Source organism: Drosophila bipectinata, chromosome 2L (assembly GCF_030179905.1).
Source record: "Drosophila bipectinata strain 14024-0381.07 chromosome 2L, DbipHiC1v2, whole genome shotgun sequence".
Lineage (NCBI taxonomy): Eukaryota > Metazoa > Arthropoda > Insecta > Diptera > Drosophilidae > Drosophila > Drosophila bipectinata.
In genome coordinates, this window is record NC_091736.1 from 390746 (window position 1) to 414160 (window position 23415).

The 23415-nt window shown below is 49.4% G+C and overlaps 1 protein-coding gene across 1 annotated transcript in view; it reads right to left on the bottom strand.

The window, feature by feature from the left end:
• The window catches only part of ds (dachsous cadherin-related 1), a 50578-nt gene extending 39608 nt beyond the window's left edge, over positions 1-10970 (bottom strand). The window contains exon 1 of the mRNA XM_017250097.3: positions 9005-10970. Within this exon, the coding sequence (XP_017105586.2) occupies positions 9005-10873 (1869 nt within the window). The 5' untranslated portion in view covers positions 10874-10970. The remainder of the gene's footprint in view (positions 1-9004) is intronic.
• Positions 10971-23415: the final 12445 nt, after the last annotated feature.

A 23415-nucleotide genomic window follows, 5' to 3' on the forward strand; every position in this document is an offset into this window, starting at 1 on the left:
CCGAGGCCGAAGCCGAGAAGCGCGTTTCTTTCAAGACAATAAAATAAAGCAAAGATTTTGTTTTCGGGCCTTAAGACGGGGTCTTTAATGGAAGAAAATCTCTTAATCCGCCAGTCCCAAGTGTATAAAATTTCAAACATGCCAACAACGATACACTTTCCTGTCCATCAACTGCTCTTCTGCTCGCCCTCCCCGGCCGCCCGACTTTCTTCTGTTCTTCCCAAGAAGGAGAAAGATCTTGCCAGGCAGAGCGACGCTGCGAGAAAGGGAACCCAACTGGGTAATTTGATATTTTCGTTCCCTTTTTGCTGTTTAATGAGACGAATGCACAAAAATTTATGATCCGGTAAGCAGGCGCAGTTTTGTTCAGAATTCGAATCCGCCCCCACCTCCGTACCAGCCTCTGCCCCCGATGCCACGCCCCGCCGGAGCAAACAGTTAGAGCGGCCCCCAATCTTTGATTGATGGAAATTGACGGCGCTGTCCGGACGGTGATCACAATTCGACTAACGAGGGAGCTCCAGTGGGGGCAAACGTCATAAATCCACTAATAAACAGAGTCCCCAGCCCCCAGCCGACTGCGGCGAATAAATTTGTCTGCCGAGATGAAGCCACAAAAAGGAATTGCAGTCGCCGGGAGGACGCTGGACGGAGGACGCAGGACGGAGGCCGCCCGACAATTGTGCATAAATAAGAGTTTAAATAAGAGAACTCGGACGCTTCGACACCCGAACTTTTTCAGCCTGACACTGCTCACAACAGTTACTTTTCGAGTTCCTCCGCCGATCATCACAGGATGGCACTGGGAGAAACACCAGGTCTCCCATAAGACTTGTCTCTCAAGTAAGCCCAAATACCATTCCACGATGATGGCCAGTTTTCTCTCCGTGTACCATTGCTCGTTCAATTTGCCAAGTCGAAAAGAATTTAACGCTCGACACGAGACTTTTGCAACTTCATGCCACATAAACTGTAAGGAAAGCAGCCTCGGCCTCATGCTCAGCCTCAGCCTCAGGTCCAGGTCGAAGCTTCGGCCTTCCATCTGGTAGAGGGGAGGTGAGTTCTCCGCCCCTGCCTCGGCTCTGGCCAAATTAAAATGTTCTTTCAACTACGAACTTTCGACGATAAATTGAATTGAACAACAAAAGGCAGAGGCTGAGCGAGAGCGGGGCCCGAGGCGTGAGAGGGGGTCCGGGTCCTCGCCTTTGGGGATCGGGTTCGTAGAGAGTTCGATGCGGTTCTCTGGGATCTGGTCAGAGACATTTGTCATGTCATTTGTGGCGGGGCAGGAAACAGCGCATGGATGTGTGGAGGAAACTCGGCAGGAGAGAGGCAGACTGAGAATCCGAGGCACCGGAGGAGGAGACAGGACAGGCCATGGCACCTACAGATGAGAGAAGCCCTTTCAAGGGTGTCAAGGAATCCGCATTGTGAGAAAATTAAAGATCGGAGAGCTGAGAATCGGGGTCGCCATCCGCGAACGCGTTATCGCTTCACAAATTAACAATCGGCGGCAATAAAGGTTGCGGGTTTGTTTATTGAGACTCCGAATAAAGACAGGAGGTTGGGCCCCACAAGGTCCAGGTGAGGAGGCGTCCGTACCAGCCGGCCAAACAGCCAAACAGCCGACACGCCGCTCTGGGGGAGTTATCCTTATCGGAGGTTATTCTCCGGCCTTAACAAATTCAATTAAGCATTTTAATATTCAGGCGAACAGAGGTGTAGCACCTCGGACACTGAAATATTAACTTGGTTTAATTTATGAATTACCTGCCAGTGGCAGGAAGTCACCAGTGGCAGGGGGATTTATGGAACTTGGCTGGGAGTAGAGTAGAGTAGAGTAGAGCTGAGTCAACAAAAAGCCGAAATTGTTGTACTTCAAGCCAAGCACTTGGATGCAATTCTGGTAAGAGGTTCCTGGGCCGAAGGGCTCTCTGACTTTGCCCAAGGGCATCGTATTGCGAAGGGTTGGGGGTAGGAGGAGCTTCGAGCCGAGAACCGAGACCCGCGCCCATTCCATCCTCAATTTACCTTTGCCTCAGTTGTAAATTGCAGCTGCAATTACACGAATTTCGGAGATCTACAGTTACTCCGGGCCAACGTGGGCCTCGGACCAGCTCCAGTGCCTTTCGACACGTTCCGTCTGCTTTGAATCGGTAATTTCTGGGCACATTGTCTTGCGCCGTGTTATGACCCTCAATCAATAACTCTGCGGATGTGCCCCACTACCCCTATTCCGGGCTTTGTTTCGGGCAGCCCTCGGGTTGTCGTGGCAGCCCATCAACATGCAACAATGTTGCAGTTTTTGCCGATGCGGCGCGGCTCAAAGAAACTGGCCCTCGGAGGTGAGGAATTTCATCGATGGAGTTCCTTCTCGCTGACGTTATCACACACGTATGATGGATAGAAAAACACGAGGCACAGTAGCGGTCGGAGATAAACGCTTACACTGATTACTCAAAGCGACAAATGGCAGTCATTTTTTAGCAGTCGCAGGTTTTTGTGGCGTTTTCGGCCTTTGCATAAGTCGCCTAATAATCGGGCATAATTCATTATTTATGTGACTTTGGCCCAAACACAGATATCACGACAGATCGACAGATCGGGCACCTCCGCGGGACAAAGTGCCAACAACGCCGGAGAGCCCAGACAATGGCCGGGCCTCGGACAAGCAGCCAATGACTGTTTAAAAATTCAACGAAAACATTTTCGCTTATAAGTATTTTTTGTGTCGTTTGTGCCTCGCTTTTCACATATCATTTTGGCATTAACTTCTCTTCACGCACATGTCGATCGGATCGGGCCAAGTTATAAAAATGATTGACAATTTAATTTGCCAGCCAGCTCTTGTGGGGATTTATGAAATACTCGGCTTTGTATGGCTATGTTCTACACACAAAAATATGCAAATCCGTTTGCCCATAATCATCGTCATCATCACCAGCCACAGTCCCAGCCTTCTCAGCCTCCATTCGGGCCACAATGGGGCCAGATTCGATGTTGTGCAACCCACACGAGGTATTTTATTCGGCCACAGGCCGGTCAAGATGTTTGGTTTTTGGGGAAAACGTGCACTCAGCGAAGCAGTAGAACCAACCACACTTTCACAAAAGAATACACCTCTCCCATCTTAGTAGAACTCGACTCTGTTTCTTTAAGTGCACCGAAATCAAGAACTTATTCGGGAATCCGCAAAGTTGGGAGCTCACAGCTCTCTGCCAGTGACGACAAATGAGAAGAAAGACAGGGCACGGAAGATGGAAGACGGGAGACAGGCTGCAGGAGAGAGTAGACGGTAGATAGGAGAATGCAGACCCCAGGATGCAGGCCATGGAGAATGCCAGAAGGGAGCCAGAAGACTGGCCTGGCTGAGATGCACGTATGCAGATTGCCGGCCATTCCAAACAAAAAAAATGATTAAAAGAGAAAAACCAAATCCCCACTGGGGCGCAGCGTTCGGGATCAGGCTGGGTCGGGATTTGGGATTTGGGAGCTGGGAGCTGGAAGCTGCGACTGGGTTGGCAGGAGCTCCCTCTGGGTCCCCTTTTTGTTTTTGTCTCTGAGATCTTGTTTGTTTAAAAGTAAAAATAATTAACTAATTAAAATTGTGAACTCGCCTGCTGCTGCGAGGTGGGGGTACATTAGGGCCAAATAAGCTGCCACTGCCACTGCCAGTGCCTGTGGCGGTTGGGTGTCTCCACTTTCTGTGTGCTGGCTTTGGTAAATGCTGTGGATATGCAAAAGCTATCAACGGAGCATCTCTGAGGCAAGTTTCTGGCTGGAGCTGGGGCTCGGGCCTGGGCCTGGGCTTAGGTTTCGGGCTGGGACTTGGGCTTGGGCCGTGTAAGCTGTTGATATGCTCATTTAGAATCGCACGTTTTTTCCCCAGAAGTTGTTAAAAGTCTCTGGGGCTTCAGGAGGGGCGGCGCGATTGCATTGATTGCCATTTGCATGCAGATGAGCCCGCGAGCCGGGACCCAGGGAGCTGGGTCGGTGACGAAAGCGCGGAGACCACAACACGTGGCATGACCCTGGACTTCGACAGCTTAGATCAGGTCCGCCGCGGAGTCCGGCTTCCATCTTTGGCCATCAATCAGCACATTTTTAGTTTTTTTTTCACTGGTCTTAAAAGACTAGTGGAGCTCATCTGGCGTATTGGCGGGGCCAGAAGAATTCTTCCAAAAAAAGATAAGAAAGCCTCACTTAGAAACACAAAGAAGACATTTTCCCCAGCTGTTAATTTCTATAATCGAATTTGGATGGTTCAACAGCCATAATCTACAAAGTGTATAAGTGAAGAATTCTTCTATTATACATAGTTGACTATTTCTTCCACCAATTCTACAGGCTCTGCAGTACAGACCTTTTCAATGCTTCCCAAAACACTCACTTCCAGAGCTCTCCAGCTCCCCGCACGTTGATAGTGAATCGCCTTTTCCCGGCTGACTTCGTGACGTGGAGGAGCTGTCGCGGACCGCTCCTCTTCATCTCCATCCACCTTCCCAGCATCCCAGCCCCCCGGAACTTCGGAAATCTCGGCTCTCAGCTTTGAGCTCTCGGCGGCTATGCAAATGCAGTAGCCATTGCCCTCGGGTTGTTGTGATGTGTGCGCGCGCGTTGAGCATTTCGCATCCAAGAACCCAGATCCCGGGTCCCAGATCCCAGATCCCTGCACCTCCAGCCTCCATCTCTCCACATCTCGCTGGCTCTCCTCTTTCTCTCTTTCTTCGCGCTTTAATTGCACCTTTAAAGGCAGCCACAGAAGCGGTATTTACTAAATATGGCCACAGCAGCAGCCTCGAGAGCAGCACACTGCGAGAAACATTGCTTCGCGGCAGTCCTGCCCCATCGCCTTGGATGCATTCCATTACGTTTAGTGCTGCGGCAGGACCTGGACTCCGCGCAGTAGCCTCCGCCGCGTTGCACGCGTGTCTGGCTGCTTGTTGTCGCGTTTGGCCCGCAAATTGATGCGCGTTTGATGCGTCGACATCGCGCATCTTCCTCGCCGGAGTTCCCCCCCGCCGGCCCGCCCCTATGCAAAATGAAAGCTCTCTGCGGAGCCTATCTGTTAAGGTTTATTGATGTTTTGATTGCGATCAGCGCTCTGGGCTATTTTGGTTCTGTTCTGGGTCGGCTTCGGAGGTGGCTCTGCGGCGGTTTCCTTGTGGTGGCCAGTGGAGGCGATCGCGATTATCTCCGATGCTTAACTCGGGCGAGGAATTGTGTCAAAAATTATGTTGTTGTGTGACGGAAGGTGCTCCATCAGCCAGCCCGCGCAACTTAATTAAAACCTGCGGCCAGAGGGGTGAGTCCTTCCAACGGGAAGGTCGTAGGGTTTCTCAAAGACCAAGAACCCTCGAAAGACTCTCAAAAAAGGAAAAATTAATCAATAAACCGGCTGCGCCATGATTTTCCAACCATTTTGTCTTGGCCCGAAGACAGGGAGAGGGAGAGCGAGCGTGCGAGGGAGAGAGCGATCGTGGTCAAAACTATTTCGGTCGCAGCGCTGAATTACTGAATGGCAGCGACTTGAGATACATTCGCCGTGCGGCGAACTCGTGGTGAGTTTCCTACGCCAGCTACGCTCTCCGCGCTCTCCCGACTGGCATTTATGGAATGTGAGCGCACAAAAATGCGTTAAAGGTGTTTATAAAATTAAAATTGTGCAAAACAAGTTGCGTACGGAGCGGCGGAGAGCGCGAGAGCGGACTAGACTCTGGCCAAAAGTCACTAGAGAAGCCACCGCGAGAGAGCCACAGCGAGAGACTGCGAGGGAGAGTCGGGCATCCACATAAAAGGGCATCCATCAGTGCTTAGGAAAAAGTGAATCGGGCCCAGAGACAAAGAAAATTGGCGCACACTGAGCGCCGCGTACGCAGTCGAGGAAAGGTGGAAAAGACGGATGGAGGGAGGGGTAGGGGTGAGTGGGGAAACCTGCCACTTGCACCCTCCACCAACTAAAACCAGTTCAATGCGAGTGCCTGTATCTCCGATTGGACGTGTGTTTGTGCATTAGAGGAGCGACCACATAACTCTGCCAAATGGGCAGATCGTGTTCCCTTGCCGCCGCCTCCTCCACCCCCCGGGCAGTCCCTCGGCCCGTCCATGTAATGGTGGGAGCCACCCGAAAATTAGATTTACGTAGATTAGCCAAACAATGCGAAATTACAACACCAGGCGCACGCAGAGAAAAATATATATATTTTTTGTGAAATTTTGACTAGTAGGCCTCCTCCATCCAGAGACTATTTTGGTCCTCTCTGGGACATAAGTTATGTATTATATTACATAATAAATTGCAACATTCCTGCGGACCTTCAGAACAGGGCTTCAGCTGCCAATCGGATAGGGAGTGGCGATGCACCGGAATGGCTTAGAAATCTCCGAGTGTAATTCCCACATTCCCGGGCTGGCTCTCGCTCTTGGGCTACCTTCTCCCCCATGTAATTGCCGCAATTTAATGTGTAATTGCAACAGCACCAACAGCATAAAAGCCGAGATGACAACAACCACACGACGAGCAAATTATGTTGTCTTTTCTCCTCGCCTGCCGAAAGGAAACTCCAATTTGGGCGGCGGAGTTTGGGTGAGGGAGGGGGAGGGCTTAGTAGGGCTTTAGACTTTGTTTTTACTAGTTTTGTAATTTGCATAATGAGATTTTAATTTTCGGGCTCGCATAATAATCTAAAACGGGAAAGAGGCAGATGAGTAATCCCCTTGCCACTCCCACTGGAACGCAAGTTCGTTGCCTAAGTCTTTTGTTTTGTGGCCCGAATTAAAGTGTAATTTGGTTACCCATTAGCCGGGCAGGTCGGAGAGTCGGAATTCGGAAAGTCGGCGTTGATCGCCTTTAATTAAATAGCATTTCCGCTTCTCCGGCTAGAAAATGATACAGCGGTAGCGTCGAGGGCCTTACACCGACTACAGCTTGGGAAAGGTGTGCCTTCTGAGGGAAAACACAGCTCGAGAAGGTTCAAAGGTCTGTTATTAATAAAGATTCTTTATTAGAACTTCTCATTATTCTCTTTTCAAGGATATACAAGTTATTTTTAGCTGTTTTTGGAGCCCTTTTTAATTTAGCCCTCGCTTTTGTTAAGACTCTTTGCCATCCATCGCTTTTTTATAATTTGTTTTGGTTGCAGGCCATAAAAAATGTGCTCGGCTGACCCCTTTGCCCAGAGCTTTTTGTTTCACATTTCCCCTCATTGCGTTGCTGCCTCATGTGCTTTTTATACGAAATTCCAATTTAGCATTTATTTGGTTTGAGCTGAGCTGTTTCGGGCTGGCTTTTTACAATCATCACGTCCACAGATTGGCTTCTAAATGCGGACGTGGAGAGCGGGGGGCGATCCACGGTATTCGAAATAGTTTTTAGGGTCTCAAGGTCCAGACGCTGCCCTGGCCCTGGCTCTGGCTCTGGCTGTGGCGCATTTTATGATTATTGTGCCACAAATCGCACCGCATACGAATTCGAAAAGATCCAAACTAAATCCACTCGGCCATCCCTTTGTCTCTTTCCCAATTCTCTAGATGGCCGTTCGGACCTCATCTTTCGGAGTTCGAGTTCGGTTTTGGTTTCGGTTTCTTTGGTTTTATTTTATTTTTGCGTGAGCCAATTATGCGTTTTGTATCTCGTATTTTGTTCGTTTGCTAACCACAAGACGGAATAGAGGGGTGCGGGGAATAAATCTAATTTTCTCCCATTGTAATTAAGGAAACGTGACTTTTTTCAGATTTCATCAAATCTCTGGGTTGTCAAGAATTGGCGTTGTTATTCCAACTTATTGTTGGCCGTAATTTGGCGGCGCTCACGTTATTGTGCTTGTTTGAAGCGATTTGATTTGCTTTGATTTGCGGAAACCGCCTCTCAGCCCCAACAGCTTCAAGTTCGAGGTAAGCTGAAATTAGCTACTATCTTGCAGATACTTTAAAAAGTATCGGCCATACTAAGTAAGCCTAGGCCTTTTCAATGTATCGAATGCTTGAAAAATGAATATGTTTCAACTTCCTCTTCCCCCGTCTTTGATGTTTCTATAACGCTATTGCTCCCAGCCGAGAATCGTGTTTTTAATCGGTGTCCCCTACATTTTCGGGCAGTCGGTCGCCGCTTTTTTCCGTTTTAATGTCGCTTTTTGTTTTTCGTGTTTTTTAGAGGCAAGGGAGACCATATTCGATAGTCGGACACAATCTTGTCGACGTCTCTGTGTCGTTTATGTGGCTTTGAGAAAAATGGGTAGCACAAGCAGGGGAAGGGAAACGGGGGGAATGACGAGAAGAGTCGTGGAGCAAAATGCCTTCGTTGGACTCTAGATATCGGGGATATATGTGTGTGTGTGTTTGTACATACATTTTTTGTTAACTTTTTTCCATTTTTTGGCTGCCTCTTTGGTTTTGTGAGTGGAGAAAAATGTTATAAAAGTGTAATTACCCGATGATGAATGGATTAACTACAAAAGAGTGAGAAGCCTACACGGTGGAGGACGGTGGAGGGGGTAGGGCATAGCCTGCACAAGAAACGCTTCAAAATATTTCATGGCAGCGAGGTTGAGATAAGATTTCAACCAGAAGAGTGGCCTCTCTAAACTATACCTATAATCACAGATCCTACATCCTATATTGCAACAATTCCTGTAACTTTAGGATCTATATTTTTTGATACTACCCATCGTACTCCTTGGAAAAATCAAATCTATAACTCGAGGCATTCACAGCCTCCCCTCGTGGCTCACAATCTGTGATGTTGGGGGCCCTCTGATGGCTGACGGCCGATGTCTGACGTCTGACTGACTGATCTGACTGGGAGCGGGTAATTGATGCATGAGATTAGTTTTGGGCCGCGAGTACGTGGAAAATCCATAAGCGACGCTGGTTGGGTAGATTCCAAGCAGACGGCGGGACAAACGCTTTAATGACCCGTCCGGAAAGTGGGTCACGACAAAAATGTAATGTTGGGAGAACGGGAACGGGAGTTCAAAGTGTATGGTACTGAGAGCTAATGACTCACCTTAAGTATGCACCTGCCCACGGGCTCGTTCTCGGCCACGGAAACATTATAGAAGCTCTGGTCGAATATCGGCTCGTTGTCGTTCACGTCGTGGATCGTTACCAGCACGGTGGCGCTGGAGGAGAGTGGCGGATTGCCTCCGTCCCGGGCAATCACCGTCAGCTGGGGTACTGGCTCGGTCTCGCAGTCGATGTGCGACCGGGTGGTGATCAGACCCGTCTGCGAGTCGATCTGGAACCACTGGGCATGGGTATCCGGGGTCTCAGCCAGCGAGTAGCTTATGACCGAGTTCAGGCCCTCGTCCCGATCGTGGGCCAGGACCTGGAGGACGGAGGTGCCTGGATCAGCCACCTCCATGACATTGGCGTGGTAGAGGTCCAGCTCAAACTCCGGCGGGTTGTCGTTGACGTCCGTGATCTTCAGGAAGATCGACTTGGAGGCGTGCAGTGGGGGAGTGCCCTTGTCCGTGGCCACGACACTGAGGGTGTAGTTTGAGACCATTTCCCTGTCCAGGGGCAGGTTGACGATAACCAGGTATATGCTGTTGTCCCTGGTGGTGAGGGCGAAGTGCCCGTCCCCGCCGTTCAGAGAGACGTTGACGTTGGCGTACTCCGTCTTGGAGTCCGGGTCATGGACGGAGATCCTGGCGACGAACTCGCCTGGTTGGGCCGACTCCGATATCTTGGGAGAGGCGTCGTCGCTGAGGAAGATCACGTTTATCGTGGGCTGGTTGTCGTTCACGTCCGTCACTCGTATGGAGACGAATGCCGTGGTCTCCAGGGGCTGCTCCCCGTGATCCTTGGCCACGACGACGAGCTCGTGCAGCTCCTTGGTCTCAAAGTCCAGCGGCTTGTTTATGTAGATGGCCCCAGTCCGGGGGTCGATGCGGAACATCTTCTCCTTGTCGCTCTGCCTCCGGTTTATGGCGTACTCCACCAGGCCGTTCTCGTCCGCGTCCGTGTCGGAGGCGAAGACCTGCAGGACACTGGTGCCCACTGTGGCGTTTTCGGGGACTGTGGCGAAGTACCGGCTCTGGTTGAAGATGGGCTGGTTGTCGTTCACGTCCTGGATCGTGATGTTGACGGTCATGAACCCCCTCAGCGGGGGACTGCCGCCGTCCAGGGCCTCAATGAGGAGGCTGTAGCCCGGAGTGGTCTCCCTGTCGAGGAATCCGCTGATCTGTAGGTCCAAGTACAGGACCCCGTCCCGCTCCCTGTGGGACGACAGCCGAAAGGCATCATTTACGTTTCCGGACACAATGTTGTACTTCTGCGTGTTGAACGGTTCGAGGTCCAGGTCTCTGGCGGGCAGCAGAGTCCGCTTGACCTCTCGCGGGGTGTTCTCCGGGAACTCTATGTGCATTGAGGGCTGGGGGAAGGTTGGGGCGTTGTCGTTTTCATCCTTCACCGTGACCAGGACTCGGATGTTCCGGCCACTAAGGGGGATGGCCACCAAGCTGTAGGAGGCTCTAGTTTCCCTGTCCAGCTTGACCTTCGTGCGGATCTCCCCTGTGGCCCGGTCTATGGCCAGATCCGTCTCCACTCCGGCCTCGGCTACGATAATGTACGGAGGCCCGCTGTCGATCCCGTCAAAGTCTCCAATGTACCCGATCTGGTGGTCCAGAGGCACGCCCTCGAACACCTCTAGTCTCCTCTCCCGCTCCTTGTCGTTGGAGGCCGCAGCTAGGGAGGATCCCAGCCACAGGACCAGGAGCAGGTGGAGCAGGTTGCTGGGCAGCAAGAGCGTGTGGTGGCGGGTGGGTGGTGAGGCTGCCGACGTGGTGCGGCAGCGCCTCCGGCATCGATGGAACATGGTAAAGTTCTTGAGTTCTTGGTGGTGGTTTCCCGTGGATCCCGTGGAGTTCCTCATCTTTTCTATGGCAATCCAATAGCGGATTGCTCCCCTGAAGCTGGTCAAGAGGAGCTATGAGCACTCTTGACTACAATCGACGCCCAGCAAGGCCATGGCAGTTCTGCAAGAAATAGAAACACAATATAATTAGTCAACATTGGAAGAGGACTTCTAAAAAGTATTCAATGCTCTGAGAGGTCTGATATGTGGATGGCTGATGGAGGTGGAGGCTGAAGCTGAGGACTGTCCATTTGGGTGAATTTGAAATGCTAATAGACGACGAAGGAGCGAAGACAAAAGAGTCGAGATTCCAGAGACCTGCCGAGGCCGAGCTTCTACCTGCCTGCGAAAGGTTCAAAGGCTAAAAGGGTCTCTGCACACACGGGCCCTGTCTTCCAGGGCTGCCGATAAATTATTTCTGACACACACACTGTGGCATTCGGAGCCAAGAACTGGAAGAGATACACACAGCGATTGGGGTGAAATCGAACAAATACGAGACTGCTTTGATGACCCAACTTCTGGCTTATAACTCTGTGGAATTGGTCTTCGAATGGTTCCCGTTCCGAGCGAGCAATTCGTGGCCAACAATTTAGTTAACAAGGCCATGACTAACACTTTTCTGCCGAGTGGCCAAAACAACATTTGTTTCCCCCGCAATGGGGGAGATTTTTTGCTCGATAAGACAGAGGTAACAGAGGCGGGGTGCCCATCAAAATTATCAATATTGTCTTGGGAATGCCTAGAAGACCCAGCTTCGTGATCAGATAGAGATCTCTCCGGCGCACTAGTTAATCCTGGTCGATCCGGCGAACCGGCAATTAAAACCGAATTAATGGGGCTTGGGAACCGGGAACTGATCGGAGGTGACGGCCTCCTCCCCTCGCATGATTGACAGTCGGAGGCTGCAGTCGGAGAAATGGGATTCTGCGGAGAAATTAGCAAGCCAGTGGCAAGTGGCAGCCTTTCATGTCTGTCGAGGAGCCGCTGCCATTTGATCTCTAATAACTTTATAATGATAATGTCCCTTCCTGGACGAATCCGCACCGACCATGACACAAGGCGTAATTTAATAAACGGCAACGGCAGTTGGCCCATCAAGCGCCCGGATACTTCTTGGACCTGAACTCTATGATACGCAAATTACTTCGGGAGAGCAGTGGAGTGGGGCGGGCTGCCGTGGCGGAAACGTCAGTTTGATTTGCACTTGTCATAAGTTTAGATGAACTGCTAATACCCGAACACATTAGAAAGCCCGTGGAGCGGTTCGTTCCCAGTCCCAGTCCCATCCCGCTGGCCGATCTCTGGCGCCCCAGTTGGACAGCTCCCGTCCGACTCGGCTCGGAGAAGCAGTCTGATTTGAGTGCCAGCTGGCGGTCGGTCGGTCGCCTTGCGTGTGGCTGCCTCCGAGATCCGGAGAGGGGTATGGCCTATAGCTGGATGGGATTCGAGTCACTCAGATGTGAACTGGTAGTGGCAAGAAGTAAGCTCTGGAATAACTATTCTTTCAGTGCAACTCTGATTGTGGGGCTTTAGTTTGGGGGTCTGTGCACTCTGGCGGCATCTAATATCGAATGACAAAGTTGTAATTATATTTGTGGTTCCAGTTCTGGTGCGCGGCTGTTCCTGGGAGTTTCAGGGAGAATTTCATCCCAGGCTTTCGGGCCGGCCATTAAAAATTATGCTATTTCCCGGGAGAGTTTCATTTTGTGTGTTTCTGGTCTTTTACGACCGCACAAGAGCTCGTAAAGCCGTTCCTAAAAAATGGAAAATCAGAAACAAAAACAGAGCGGCGTCAATAAAACCTAGTTAATAGCAAATAAAAGCAACAACAATCCTCTCTGCCCCGCGGAGCCGCATAAAACGTTCACAATCATAACAATAACAGCGTAAAGTTTAGAGCGCAACTAATTAAGCCGGCGAAAGGGACGGACCGTCCAAGAGACCGTCCAAGAAGCCCAAGAATTGGGTATTGAAAGGATTATTTGAAATCTTAAGACTATGTCCAACTTGTCCAGAGTTTTGCCGAAGAGGCGCCCCAGGATGGAAGAGTTCTTCCGACAGATCTAGTAAACAGACTTGAAAGCTCTCGAGACCTCATTAGCATGCACATTACACATGTAGCTGAGGTCTTTTAGCCAAACAATTAAAAAAGAGTCGAAGAGAAGAAAATCAACTTGTTGCGAATCATGTCTTTGTTGTTGGAGTCGTTCCGCTCGTGATTTAACTGCGAATTATGCAAAATTGTTGTCTAAAACTGGGGGCTAAGTAGGTGGCAAGTAGACGCTTTAGAGCGTGTTTAATTAAATGTTGAGTAATTTATGAAAACTGCCCGTCCGACTGGGCCCAGAGGGGGTTGGGGGTTGCCAGGTCTGTCGGCTAATAAGTTACTTCTAATGACTTTCTAATTGTCCGACACACACCAGACAGGGGCCATAAACAGCAAAACTTTAATTGTTCGCATATTAATCGAACTCATTAAGATGCTAATCCGAGGCATCGGAGATCTCGGATCCGATCCGTGGCCAGCCAAGCATTGGATCGCGTCAGGGACTCGGAGCCGGAGCCGGGAAAGCGTGAAGCCGACACGAGAGTTTTTCTGCCACGGAAGGTGCGAGAGTGCAAGTGAAACCTCGTTGCAAACAGATATTTCAGCTTCCATTTCCATTTCGTGTTCGGTTTTCATTTCGTCTGCGGTCGAGGATTTCACTTTCAAGGGCCGGGCCAGCAGCGAGCTTATTTTCAAGTTTTAATTGCCATTCGAATCTGGAGAGTATCTCATAATGAGCGCTAATTAGCGCCGAACAGGACAGCCATGGATGACATGTAGCTCATATCTTATCTCTTGCTGCAGAGGGTCCAGAGGGACAGCGTAGAGCATCGTCCCAGCACTATAAATCACATCAATGTGCAAATTAATATACGTTCTCACCAGAAAGCTTCCTACTGCCGCCCTATTAGCTTCCTATTAGTTTTCTGAATACCGATTTAGCGACTCTTGGTCACTACCAAGTGTGCTTTTGGCCATTCTTTAGCGCGCTTTATGGCCGCATTAAGCCAGGCAGAAGCAGCTGCTGCGCACCCTCCAAGCCATCCAGTTGATTAGCCCAGGCCGTAAAACCCCCAAATATGTGTTCCTCAATCAGCGTCCTACTTCGAGGGGCTATGAATACCTGGTGTAGTGTTCCGTTCGCCTCTATCTGGGCTGGTTTCCTAACGAATGCTGGCCAATAAAACAAACCAAATTATATAGTGTTTATGGCCCAAAAGCAGCAGATCGAGTGACAGATTTTTTACAAAATACAACTTTTCTGAGGCATTTCTGATCTGATGGATCTAATCTAGTTTTAATGATGTTATCCCGTGAAATATCGGGGCCACCACGGGCACACATGTCGGCCATTAAACGAACAGCGTCCGAGAACCGAATTAAGTTTGATTATTGCTTAACAAATATTTATGTCTTCAGTTGCGGAGCTACAACCTGTCCCATTCTCCGGCTGCCTCTTCATCCAGCGGACGATGAACATATTCGCCGACTAATCACAGGCCAGTAACAGTCGAATGTCTGCATTGCCAGCTCGCATGAGACTCAACAAAGAAATTAGCGCGACTCCGGCGAGCCTCCTCCCCAGAGCGGGTGTTCTGCAACAGGTGCGTGCTGGTGCTCGTACTCGTACTCGTGGCCGTGGTGTGCAACCTCTCCCCGATCGCCGTTTTCTTCGGCACGTCTAATGTAATTTTCCCGGCACACACTGCCGTCTGTGTGTGGTCCGCTCTGATGGCTTTTCCTTCACACACGCGTGTGTGTGGCGAAAATAGATTAAAGCGTAATCTTTGTTTGTACAGCGCTAAGCTCCGCGGCCATTAGTGGGGGGCAGGGGCAGCCCCAGCGCCCCAATGGGAGGAAGAAGACTGGAGCAATTTAAAGCGCATTAAGCTGCGTTTTGCAAGTTTGTGTCCAGAGTCTTTCGATTCGCCCGCACCTCAGACGAACACCTGCCGCCCAGCGACAGAACAAACGAGAACAGCACTCCAAATGCACACACACCTGGAGAATTTCCTCCGTTAGCCGCCTGATAAAGCAAATATTTAGACGACCTGGAGGTGGGGGGACCCAAGAAGGGGAAATGATAATTATGACCCTGCTCTCCCGGTCTAGGGTTTCGGCTCTGAACCCGGCGATCTTTTGTCTTCTCGTTCGGGTTATAGGCCAACCCAAAAGGAAGTGTAAATTAAGGGCCATAAAAGCGGAGTCCGAGAGTCCGACTACTCTGGCTTTTAGCGGCTTGGAAATTAAATAAGCCTGGTTTTCTAATAATTTGGATCTGGCGGGGAATTCAATTAAAACGGAATATAAACCCGAGCACGTCCCACCAGGCTGTTCGTAGGAACAACTCAGTCGCACTACAGATTTGGAATATTACATTATTCCATTTATTGTCATTGCATTACCACTTGCTAGGTATTTAGTATTTTGAAGGAGATTTCCAGGAATCACAGCTGGGCGACAGGGCGTGCATTGCTATTCCCCTCACGTGTCGCTCCTATCGACAGAGATTAGAGATCGAATAGGGCCCGATCGTCGCTGGCGACGTGTGTAAAACAGGTAGATGGAGAATTCCATGGCGGCCACACCACACACCTCTCCAGAACTCCGACTCTATTTGTGTGTTTTTTTTTTCACATTTTCCTCGGGAGCCGGGAAAAGGCAAGGTGAGGATGAATAAAAAGAGGAAAACTCGAACAGCAGCCCGAGAAATGGAATACTAAGTGGAAGCAAGAGCAAAGGCTGGGAACGAGAAGTGGCAGCATTGGGAGGAGATAGGAAAGTAGAAGCACCTCGGAGAAGAGTTCTTTTTCTTGGCCATCTATAGGGTTTTCGTTGCTCACTTTTTGTGGTCTTTCCCTGTATTTGTTTTTCGCTTTCGATTACCAATAGCTTTTAAAAAACACACTCAACACTCAACACTCCACACTCCACACTAGACACTAGACTTTTTTCCATTTTTATTTTAGATCTGATCTCACATTAGGGGTTTGTTGTTGATGGATGTCTGTGGCACTTTTCCCCTCTAGTTTTCACTGTTTTTGAGTTATGATAGATCCAAGCCTGCCCACATTGGGACCTTGTTTTAGAATTTTCTCTTACATCTCGTGGCCACTTCCTTGCCGCTCCTGGTGGTGATGCTCCTGTTTCTTCGGCTGCTGCCAATATTTTTCACCAAAGGCACCAAACTCACTGGCAACAACAAAAACGCCAAGGCGAAAACCCGCTGCCAGAAAACAGTGTTGTTGCTGCTGCTGCTGTTGGCCGCCACACGGCCGAAGCGAGCCAAAAAGAACTCGTTTGACTTGTTGAACAATATTTCTTTTCGCCTCTTACTCTTGGTATTTGTTGTTTAGTTGTTGCTGTTGCTGTTGCCTGTTTCTGTTGCTGTGTTGCCTGTTGCTGTCGTGTTATGTTTGTGTATTCGTTTTTGAATTTTCTTGCCTTTGGTGGCAAAACAGAGCACTCTCGGTGGAAATTCTCAGCCCGAACTTAATTAAAATGCCCAATTTGCACTTTTGACGAATGCACTTGGCAGTTGACGGTTGGCGGTTGGTGGAGAATCGACGAGTCTTCCCCACCCAACTATCAAGACGCGGCGAAAGACGACACAACCAGAAGACTACCGACTGGGAAGCGGCGACGGCGACGAAAAAAAATAAACACGCGGCGAAGATTCGCACTTTTGGGATAATCAGAGCTGTAAGGATTCGATTTCCTTGGTTCCCGCACCTCAATAGGTCTGCACTGCACTGGTGGGTGGAAATGATCACTTAATTCGGATGTGTATTATTGGTAATACATCTGGGATTCAATATTCGAGCTCGGATTCCGACGGCGACACGAGGAGAACGAGAAACGAATTTTTTCCGCTCTCTGCGAACCTCCAATGTGGCTGCGACGAAAAGAAACGAAAGACTGAAGACCGAAGACCGGAGACTGGAGCTGGGCTCTCACCGATCTCGCAGAGCAGCCACAAGGAGGCCCAGACTCACCTCAAGACCCACCTGTGGTCAAAAACACCCGACCCGACTCGACCAGGCTTGTAATGAAGATGGCTGAAGAACCGAGGTGGGTTATTCTTCTGCTGCCCACCAGAGTGGTTTGGTCGGTTTCTTCGCGCAGGGTGAGAGTCTCGCAGAGAGTGGAGACCGAACGGTAGATTCTGGGAGAGAGGCAAAGAATTTTAAAAGGTGCACACGCAACACACAGCACACACAACACAATGTGGAACCGACGACAGGTCCACAATTAGCCAGCGAGGAGAGATCCCTCTCTCTCTCTCTCTATCTCACCTGGAGAGCTCTTAACTACTCATTGTTTCTGCGGCACAGAGGCACAGGCTGAGGCTGAGGCCGAGGCATGTAAATTAGCTCCTCTCTCTCGCGATCTCTTCGCTCTCCTGCCTCACCTCAGCATAAACCGGTTCCGAGTCATGCTCACCTGTGTGCCCAGCCATGTTGTTGTTGCCTGTTGCAGTTGAAGTGCCTCTGGAGTGGAGTGCCGGGGGAAGGGGGGCGGCTGGAGTGGTTGGAGTGGAGTGCGGCGTTGAGTGTTTGGTATGCAGCCCCCCTGCACCCTGCCCCCGGTATCCTGCTGCTGGTTCTTTCGATTGTCTTTTTTTTCGGAGCCCAAAATTAGGAAGCAGCAACAAAGTTGCGTCGACCAGCAACAATGCACATGTTGCGTAAGTTTTTGCCAAAAGTCCAAAATGTAAGCCAGGTAGAGCTCTAGCTTCAGAGGTTATTCGATAAGAGAACTAGACCTCGGTAGATCCCAGGACTAATTTGTCCCGTCGTGTAAGAGCCCAGTAAGTCCCCCAGCTATGTGCAACATCCACCGAAATTCCTAGCAACTGCGGGGTGGGACCACCGTTGAGATGCCATAGAGCAGATTCCGATTCCGTTCCCAATTCCTCAGAACTCTCGAGAATTCGCCAATTCTGCAATTTGTCTGGGAAACGTACACGAAAAGTGCGTGCCACATCGCAGGCAGCTAGCTGGCTGGCTTGCAGAGGTTGCGGCACGTTGGTGGCTCAATGAGCAAGTGGGAATCGCTGTGGCGCAAGAGCGGACAATGGCAACCATTTGGTCAGTCGCCGCTTGTCAAAACCGTAAATGACGTCGCTTAGCTGTCGGCTTGCATTTGCCACTTTTCGAGTGAAATGAGTTGCATGGGGCACAGCCACAACCAGCCTGACAGCCACTTGAACGCCAAACAGAGCAAGCCCCAGTGCACTGCAATGCCAACTAGATGTATCTTGATGAATAGATTCTCTCCCTTGCAGCAACTAACCACCACTTTTCTCAGTGCACCACTGGTGTCAGCTGGTCACTGCCGCCACCCACACGCTGGCCCGGCTCGTGGAGACGTCGGGGAGGAGGGTGCTCCGGCCGCCCGCTGCTCGCAAATCATTTAATGGCAACACACACAATTGAGGCTCAGCCAGGCCCGACTGACGGATTTATGGATCTTTGGCCAAGTCAGAATGGGTTAATGAATTGGCGGGGCGGGGGTGGGGGATAATTTGCAGCAGGCATTGACATTCGGCATCTGGATTGGATTTGGGAGATCGGACCAATCGATCACTGGCATCCCCAGCTGCTTCCTGCTTGCCATTTCGGAGCTTAGAACGGCGATCCCCGCGTCCCAGCAGATCAGCATTTCACCATTTCAGCACATTAGCATGCCCAGATCGACGTCCAACATGCAACATGCAGCATCCAGCTTGTTGCGGGCCCACACACAAAACGACAAAACGGAGCGAATCGGAATCCATCATCCGCCGAGTAATATGCAAAGCAACATAGCCCCGACTCTCAGCATCCTAGCCACCAAAATGCCGGGAAGGAGACCTGGGCCTGGGCTGGGCCATTCATTTGCCTTCAAATCGATGGCTACATTGTCGTTGTTGCAGTTCTCTTCTGGCGTTCTTGTTCCTGTTGCTGTTGCTGTTGCTGTTCTTGTGGTTGTTGTGCTGGTTGTTGTCGTCATCATCCTTGGAATCGTCATCATCAACAACTGCAAACAACATTCGCCTGTCAGCGGCAACATCATAAATTGTTGTTTAGCCACATGTTGGCTGAGGCTGCGACTCTGGCTTTTGATTTTCGCTAGTGTTCTCCGTTCTGGGTCCTCCCCGGGCTCTCATTCCTCTCTTTCTGGGCTTCAATGGGGATCTTCCTCGACACCCTACCTTACGAAGAGTTTTTCCACTACGGGTTCTGTTTTAATAATATTGCACTAGCGAGGATCCAAAAATATTATAATATAAGATAAATCGATAATAATAGCATCTGAAAGGGCATATCCAGGCCTGTTTTCCAAATATCCTGATCCTCACCTCGCCTTCTCGCTGCCTCATCTGCTTGTTGATTTCCTGCAGCCGATAGTAGGTTTTATTTATTTGCCTACGACACTGCTCCTGGCCGGGTAATCCTTTGTTATGACCATGAGAGTCCTGCAGAAGGCACCCATGGAATGCCAGCTCTGATCTGGGCCGGTCAGCAGCCCCATCACAAAATCATAATTCGAATGCAGAATGCTTTCAGCTCAGATGCTTTCCGCATCTCTGCTGGGCGAGGGGAAGTGACAATAAATTTCACTATTTTATTTCGGTAGCCGACGCCGTCATCGATGTTGTCGTTGTCCCTGTCGCCCCATAGACCCGTCGTCGTTCATTAATCTCTAAATTATGCGAATTTTTAATGAGACGCGCATTTTGTTCGATTTTTCATGCGTTCGAACGCCTTCTGGCCCGGAGATTCTTTCCACTGAGAAAATATTACTTCCAAATATCAACAGAAAGCTCTCCGGGGGCCACAAGCTGAATCCATAATCCACAGGTGAGCCCTCGGATTCCTTTCCGTGTAGGGGAGAGCCATTTTTGATCTGGACCGTTTTGCAACTTGTTTGGCCTTCTGTTTTAGTTTTAATTGAAATACGCTTTCGATAAAAAGTCTGGTTTAGAACGGCCGACATGGCTCCCAGTTCCCAGCTCCACCTCCCCCGTTCCAGCTCCCGGCCCGAGTCCGCTGATAAGGCGGCGTGCCTCTTACATGAGCCATGATCCGCTGCGGACTACTTGGGTGGGTTCTGCCATTGCTAATGAAGTCGGACCGCTGCGCCGATCTTGTATAAATAATAGCACGGGGAAATTAATTCTAAATTTGGCTAACCCCTGGACTGGCGCTTGCTCTTTGATCTCCGAACCCAAAACCCGAGCTCCCCAAAAAGCAGCGTCGAGTCCATAAAAGCGACATAAAATACTAATTGACTCCAACTGGGGATTAATTCTAGCGGTGAATTTATGTTACACAACAAGCGAATTGAATTCTTGCCGGGTTTTATGCGAAATTTATTGAAATCTCCGCGATTTGTCGACTGAGTTATGGGAAACGGCCCCGAATCGCAGAATCGGAGCTCGGCCCATTAGGTGCCCTCCTATGATCGATTCTTTGTCGCCCAAATCGTGGAAACGCTTCTCATAAACCAGAAATATGCATAAATTCCCAGCTCTGGGGAAGGGTGGCCGGAAGCCCCGAATAAATCGACATTGAATTTTCCCCCGTAGGTTCATTGAACTTTGAATAGCTTCTGGACCAGGCTATTATACCTCAGCCTAGTGGCCTATAATAGGTTATCGTGTGGAAAGGGGCCTAAAACAAATGAGGTGAGGTGATGCCAGTGAGGTGAGATGATGTAATACCACCTTCTATTGCGCTCCATTCTAACCGCGATTAAAACTGAATCTTGGCAAACTAATCGTAGAGGAAAAGTGGAAAGTGAAAGTGAAGAGTGAAATTGTTTTCCAATTGGGTCTCTATTATATTTGATTTGGAGTTTAATTGGTTCCTATTGGAAGGCGTCCTATTGTCAGTGCTAGCTTATTATTACATTGTATTGAAATGTAAGAAGGAAGCAATTTAGGGGGCTCCTCATTCTAAAAAAAAAGTTCAATTAAATAAATTAATATGGCCGTACTTAGCCCAAGTCTCGGAATGGCCCGTAAAATAATTTCTAATTGCTTTCAATCTCTATTCTCTATACAGGCTATTCGGACTTATTTGTGAATATGTGACCCCAACAACCGATACTCTATTATGAGATCTGGGTGTGTAACGATGGATACAATTATGAAAAGGACAGTAAGGACGGTGAAAAAAGACCACTTAAAAATGAAACTTTTGTAAGTACCTGTTGATTTATGTAGAAATTTAATGAAATAGTACTTCACTATGGTATATGTTCATATATTAAAAATCTCTCTTAGATTTAAGGGCTGCCTGGGAATGAGAGTGTGGAACAAAATTACAACTCGCTGATAGCCAATACCTTAGAAAACGGTTAGACATCCTTGGAAGGGACAAAGCGTGGTCGGGAATTCCAGGAGTGGTAATGCCACCTGGACGCTAGCTTGCACAGCCCTCCTTGATATTTCTCTCCTGCTTCCGAAACCCACTTTGCATTGCAAATATTCCCACTGTCTGGGAGCAACCTGCGATCTGCTGCGTTCTGCGAGCAATAGCCTTATAAAGTCGCGGGTATCGGTGGCTGCTCATATGCATATGCCACTCACCGGGAGGAGCTCAGAGGAGCCCAAGAAGGTCTGCTACTAAGACTGGAGCTGACCCCGCCGCATCAATAGTCAATAGGCATCAATCTTTGGCAGCAACAAGCCATGTTGCATGTTCCCCGTCCTTCTCCCTTGCGGCGGAGGCTTCTCCGCGGCTATATGTTGTCGCCATTACGAGTCGTCTGTCTCTGTATCTGTATCTGTATCTGATGCTGGCCATCTTCGCTCCCGCTGTGCCTTCCGCTTAAGTCTCAATGTCGGCAGCCCTGCCCCGCCCTCCTCCGTGGCACGCAGTCGCAAACTGATTTCCCATATTTACTGACAACTAGACAAATTCAAGGCATAAGTCAGGGTAGGCAGGACAGCCTCCACAGCCTGCCCAGCCTCCGCAGCGAGTCCCTGCATTTGCATAAGTTCGCGCATTATGTCCAAAAGTCGCATTTGTTCTGGGTACTGGCTGCTGTGTGCTGCTGCCCCTGCCCCTCCTACTTGTTGCCGCATAAATTATTGCCGATCATTAAAGAAAAACTGGCAGAGTATTTGCCAGATTGCGGTTGCAGTTAGCCAAGGAAAGAGAGAGTGTGGCGCGATTAGCCGACCACGTCCACGACCATGCTTATAATTGCGACTCTCACTGGCTCCATAGAGAAAAGTTTTAATTAATCTGCCTTATGGCACATGTTGTTTAACATCCACAAATGGTTTCCATTTCTTTCTGTGCACCGATCGTCATATCCCATCTGACTCCAGCGATTTCCCACCGTTTAGATGAGCGCTTTGTCTGCCATTAAGTCTCCATTTCCATTTTGATTCGCCTTTTGATTAATTGCCCAAACATCAACGCAGTCTCGCCAATGACTTCATTAGTCTCCGGCCCCACGCCCCCGGCTGCCAGCCACCGGAAAGTGGATCGCGGATCATAGGCCGAGTGCTTCTATGATCGCATTCTAATCAGCGGGGCTCCCACCACCCGGTCTAATTAAGCTACACAATGAAATTGTGTCTCCTTCCCCGCAGCTTCCGACGCTTGTTTGCTCCGCTCGCCGACTGCATATTATATTTCATTGATGATCTACGGATCTGCGTAGAGTTGCATTTAATTTTTCATCGCAACGGGGGATTTTCACACATCGTCTTCAGTTCCCTGCTCCAGTCGCGGCCCCATCGCCGCTGCTTCTCGCCAGATGATTAATAGGCCAGTGTTTAATTGAGTGATTGTCTCGTGGTCCCGTGTCGCGGATTAACCCAGCGACCTTGTCACCAACTTATTTTAACAAGACTCCGTAAAACAAATTAAACTAATCTTCTAACTAATCTTTACTTTTAAACCGGAAAGCATTTGCAAGGTTTTTGTAGCTTTTTTTCCTATTTTATATGGAGACTCCTTTAAAACGTAGAGCCTTTACAGGGAAGACCCCTATAACCCAAAGCGATGTCCATATCTTTGCCAGTTTTCATCCGATTCTTGAGCGGAATACCTTAAACGATTTCTAGATCGATTCTCCACCAATCTGCATCAAAACCCCAAGGCAAAAATATTTTCAGATTTTTTGTCAATTTTTCCATGGAGACTCCCATGAAAACTGGTGAATGTATGGGGAGTACCCCTATGGGCCACTGCGATGTCCATATCTTTGCCAGTTTTCATCCGATTCTTGAGCGGAATACCTTAAACGATTTCTAGATCGATTCTCCACCAATCTGCATCAAAACCCCAAGGCAAAAATATTTTCAGATTTTTTGTCAATTTTTCCATGGAGACTCCCATGAAAACCGGGGAATGTATGGGGAGTACCCCTATGGGCCACTGCGATGTCCATATCTTTGCCAGTTTTCATCCGATTCTTGAGCGGAATACCTTAAACGATTTCTAGATCGATTCTCCACCAATCTGCATCAAAACCCCAAGGCAAAAATATTTTCAGATTTTTTGTC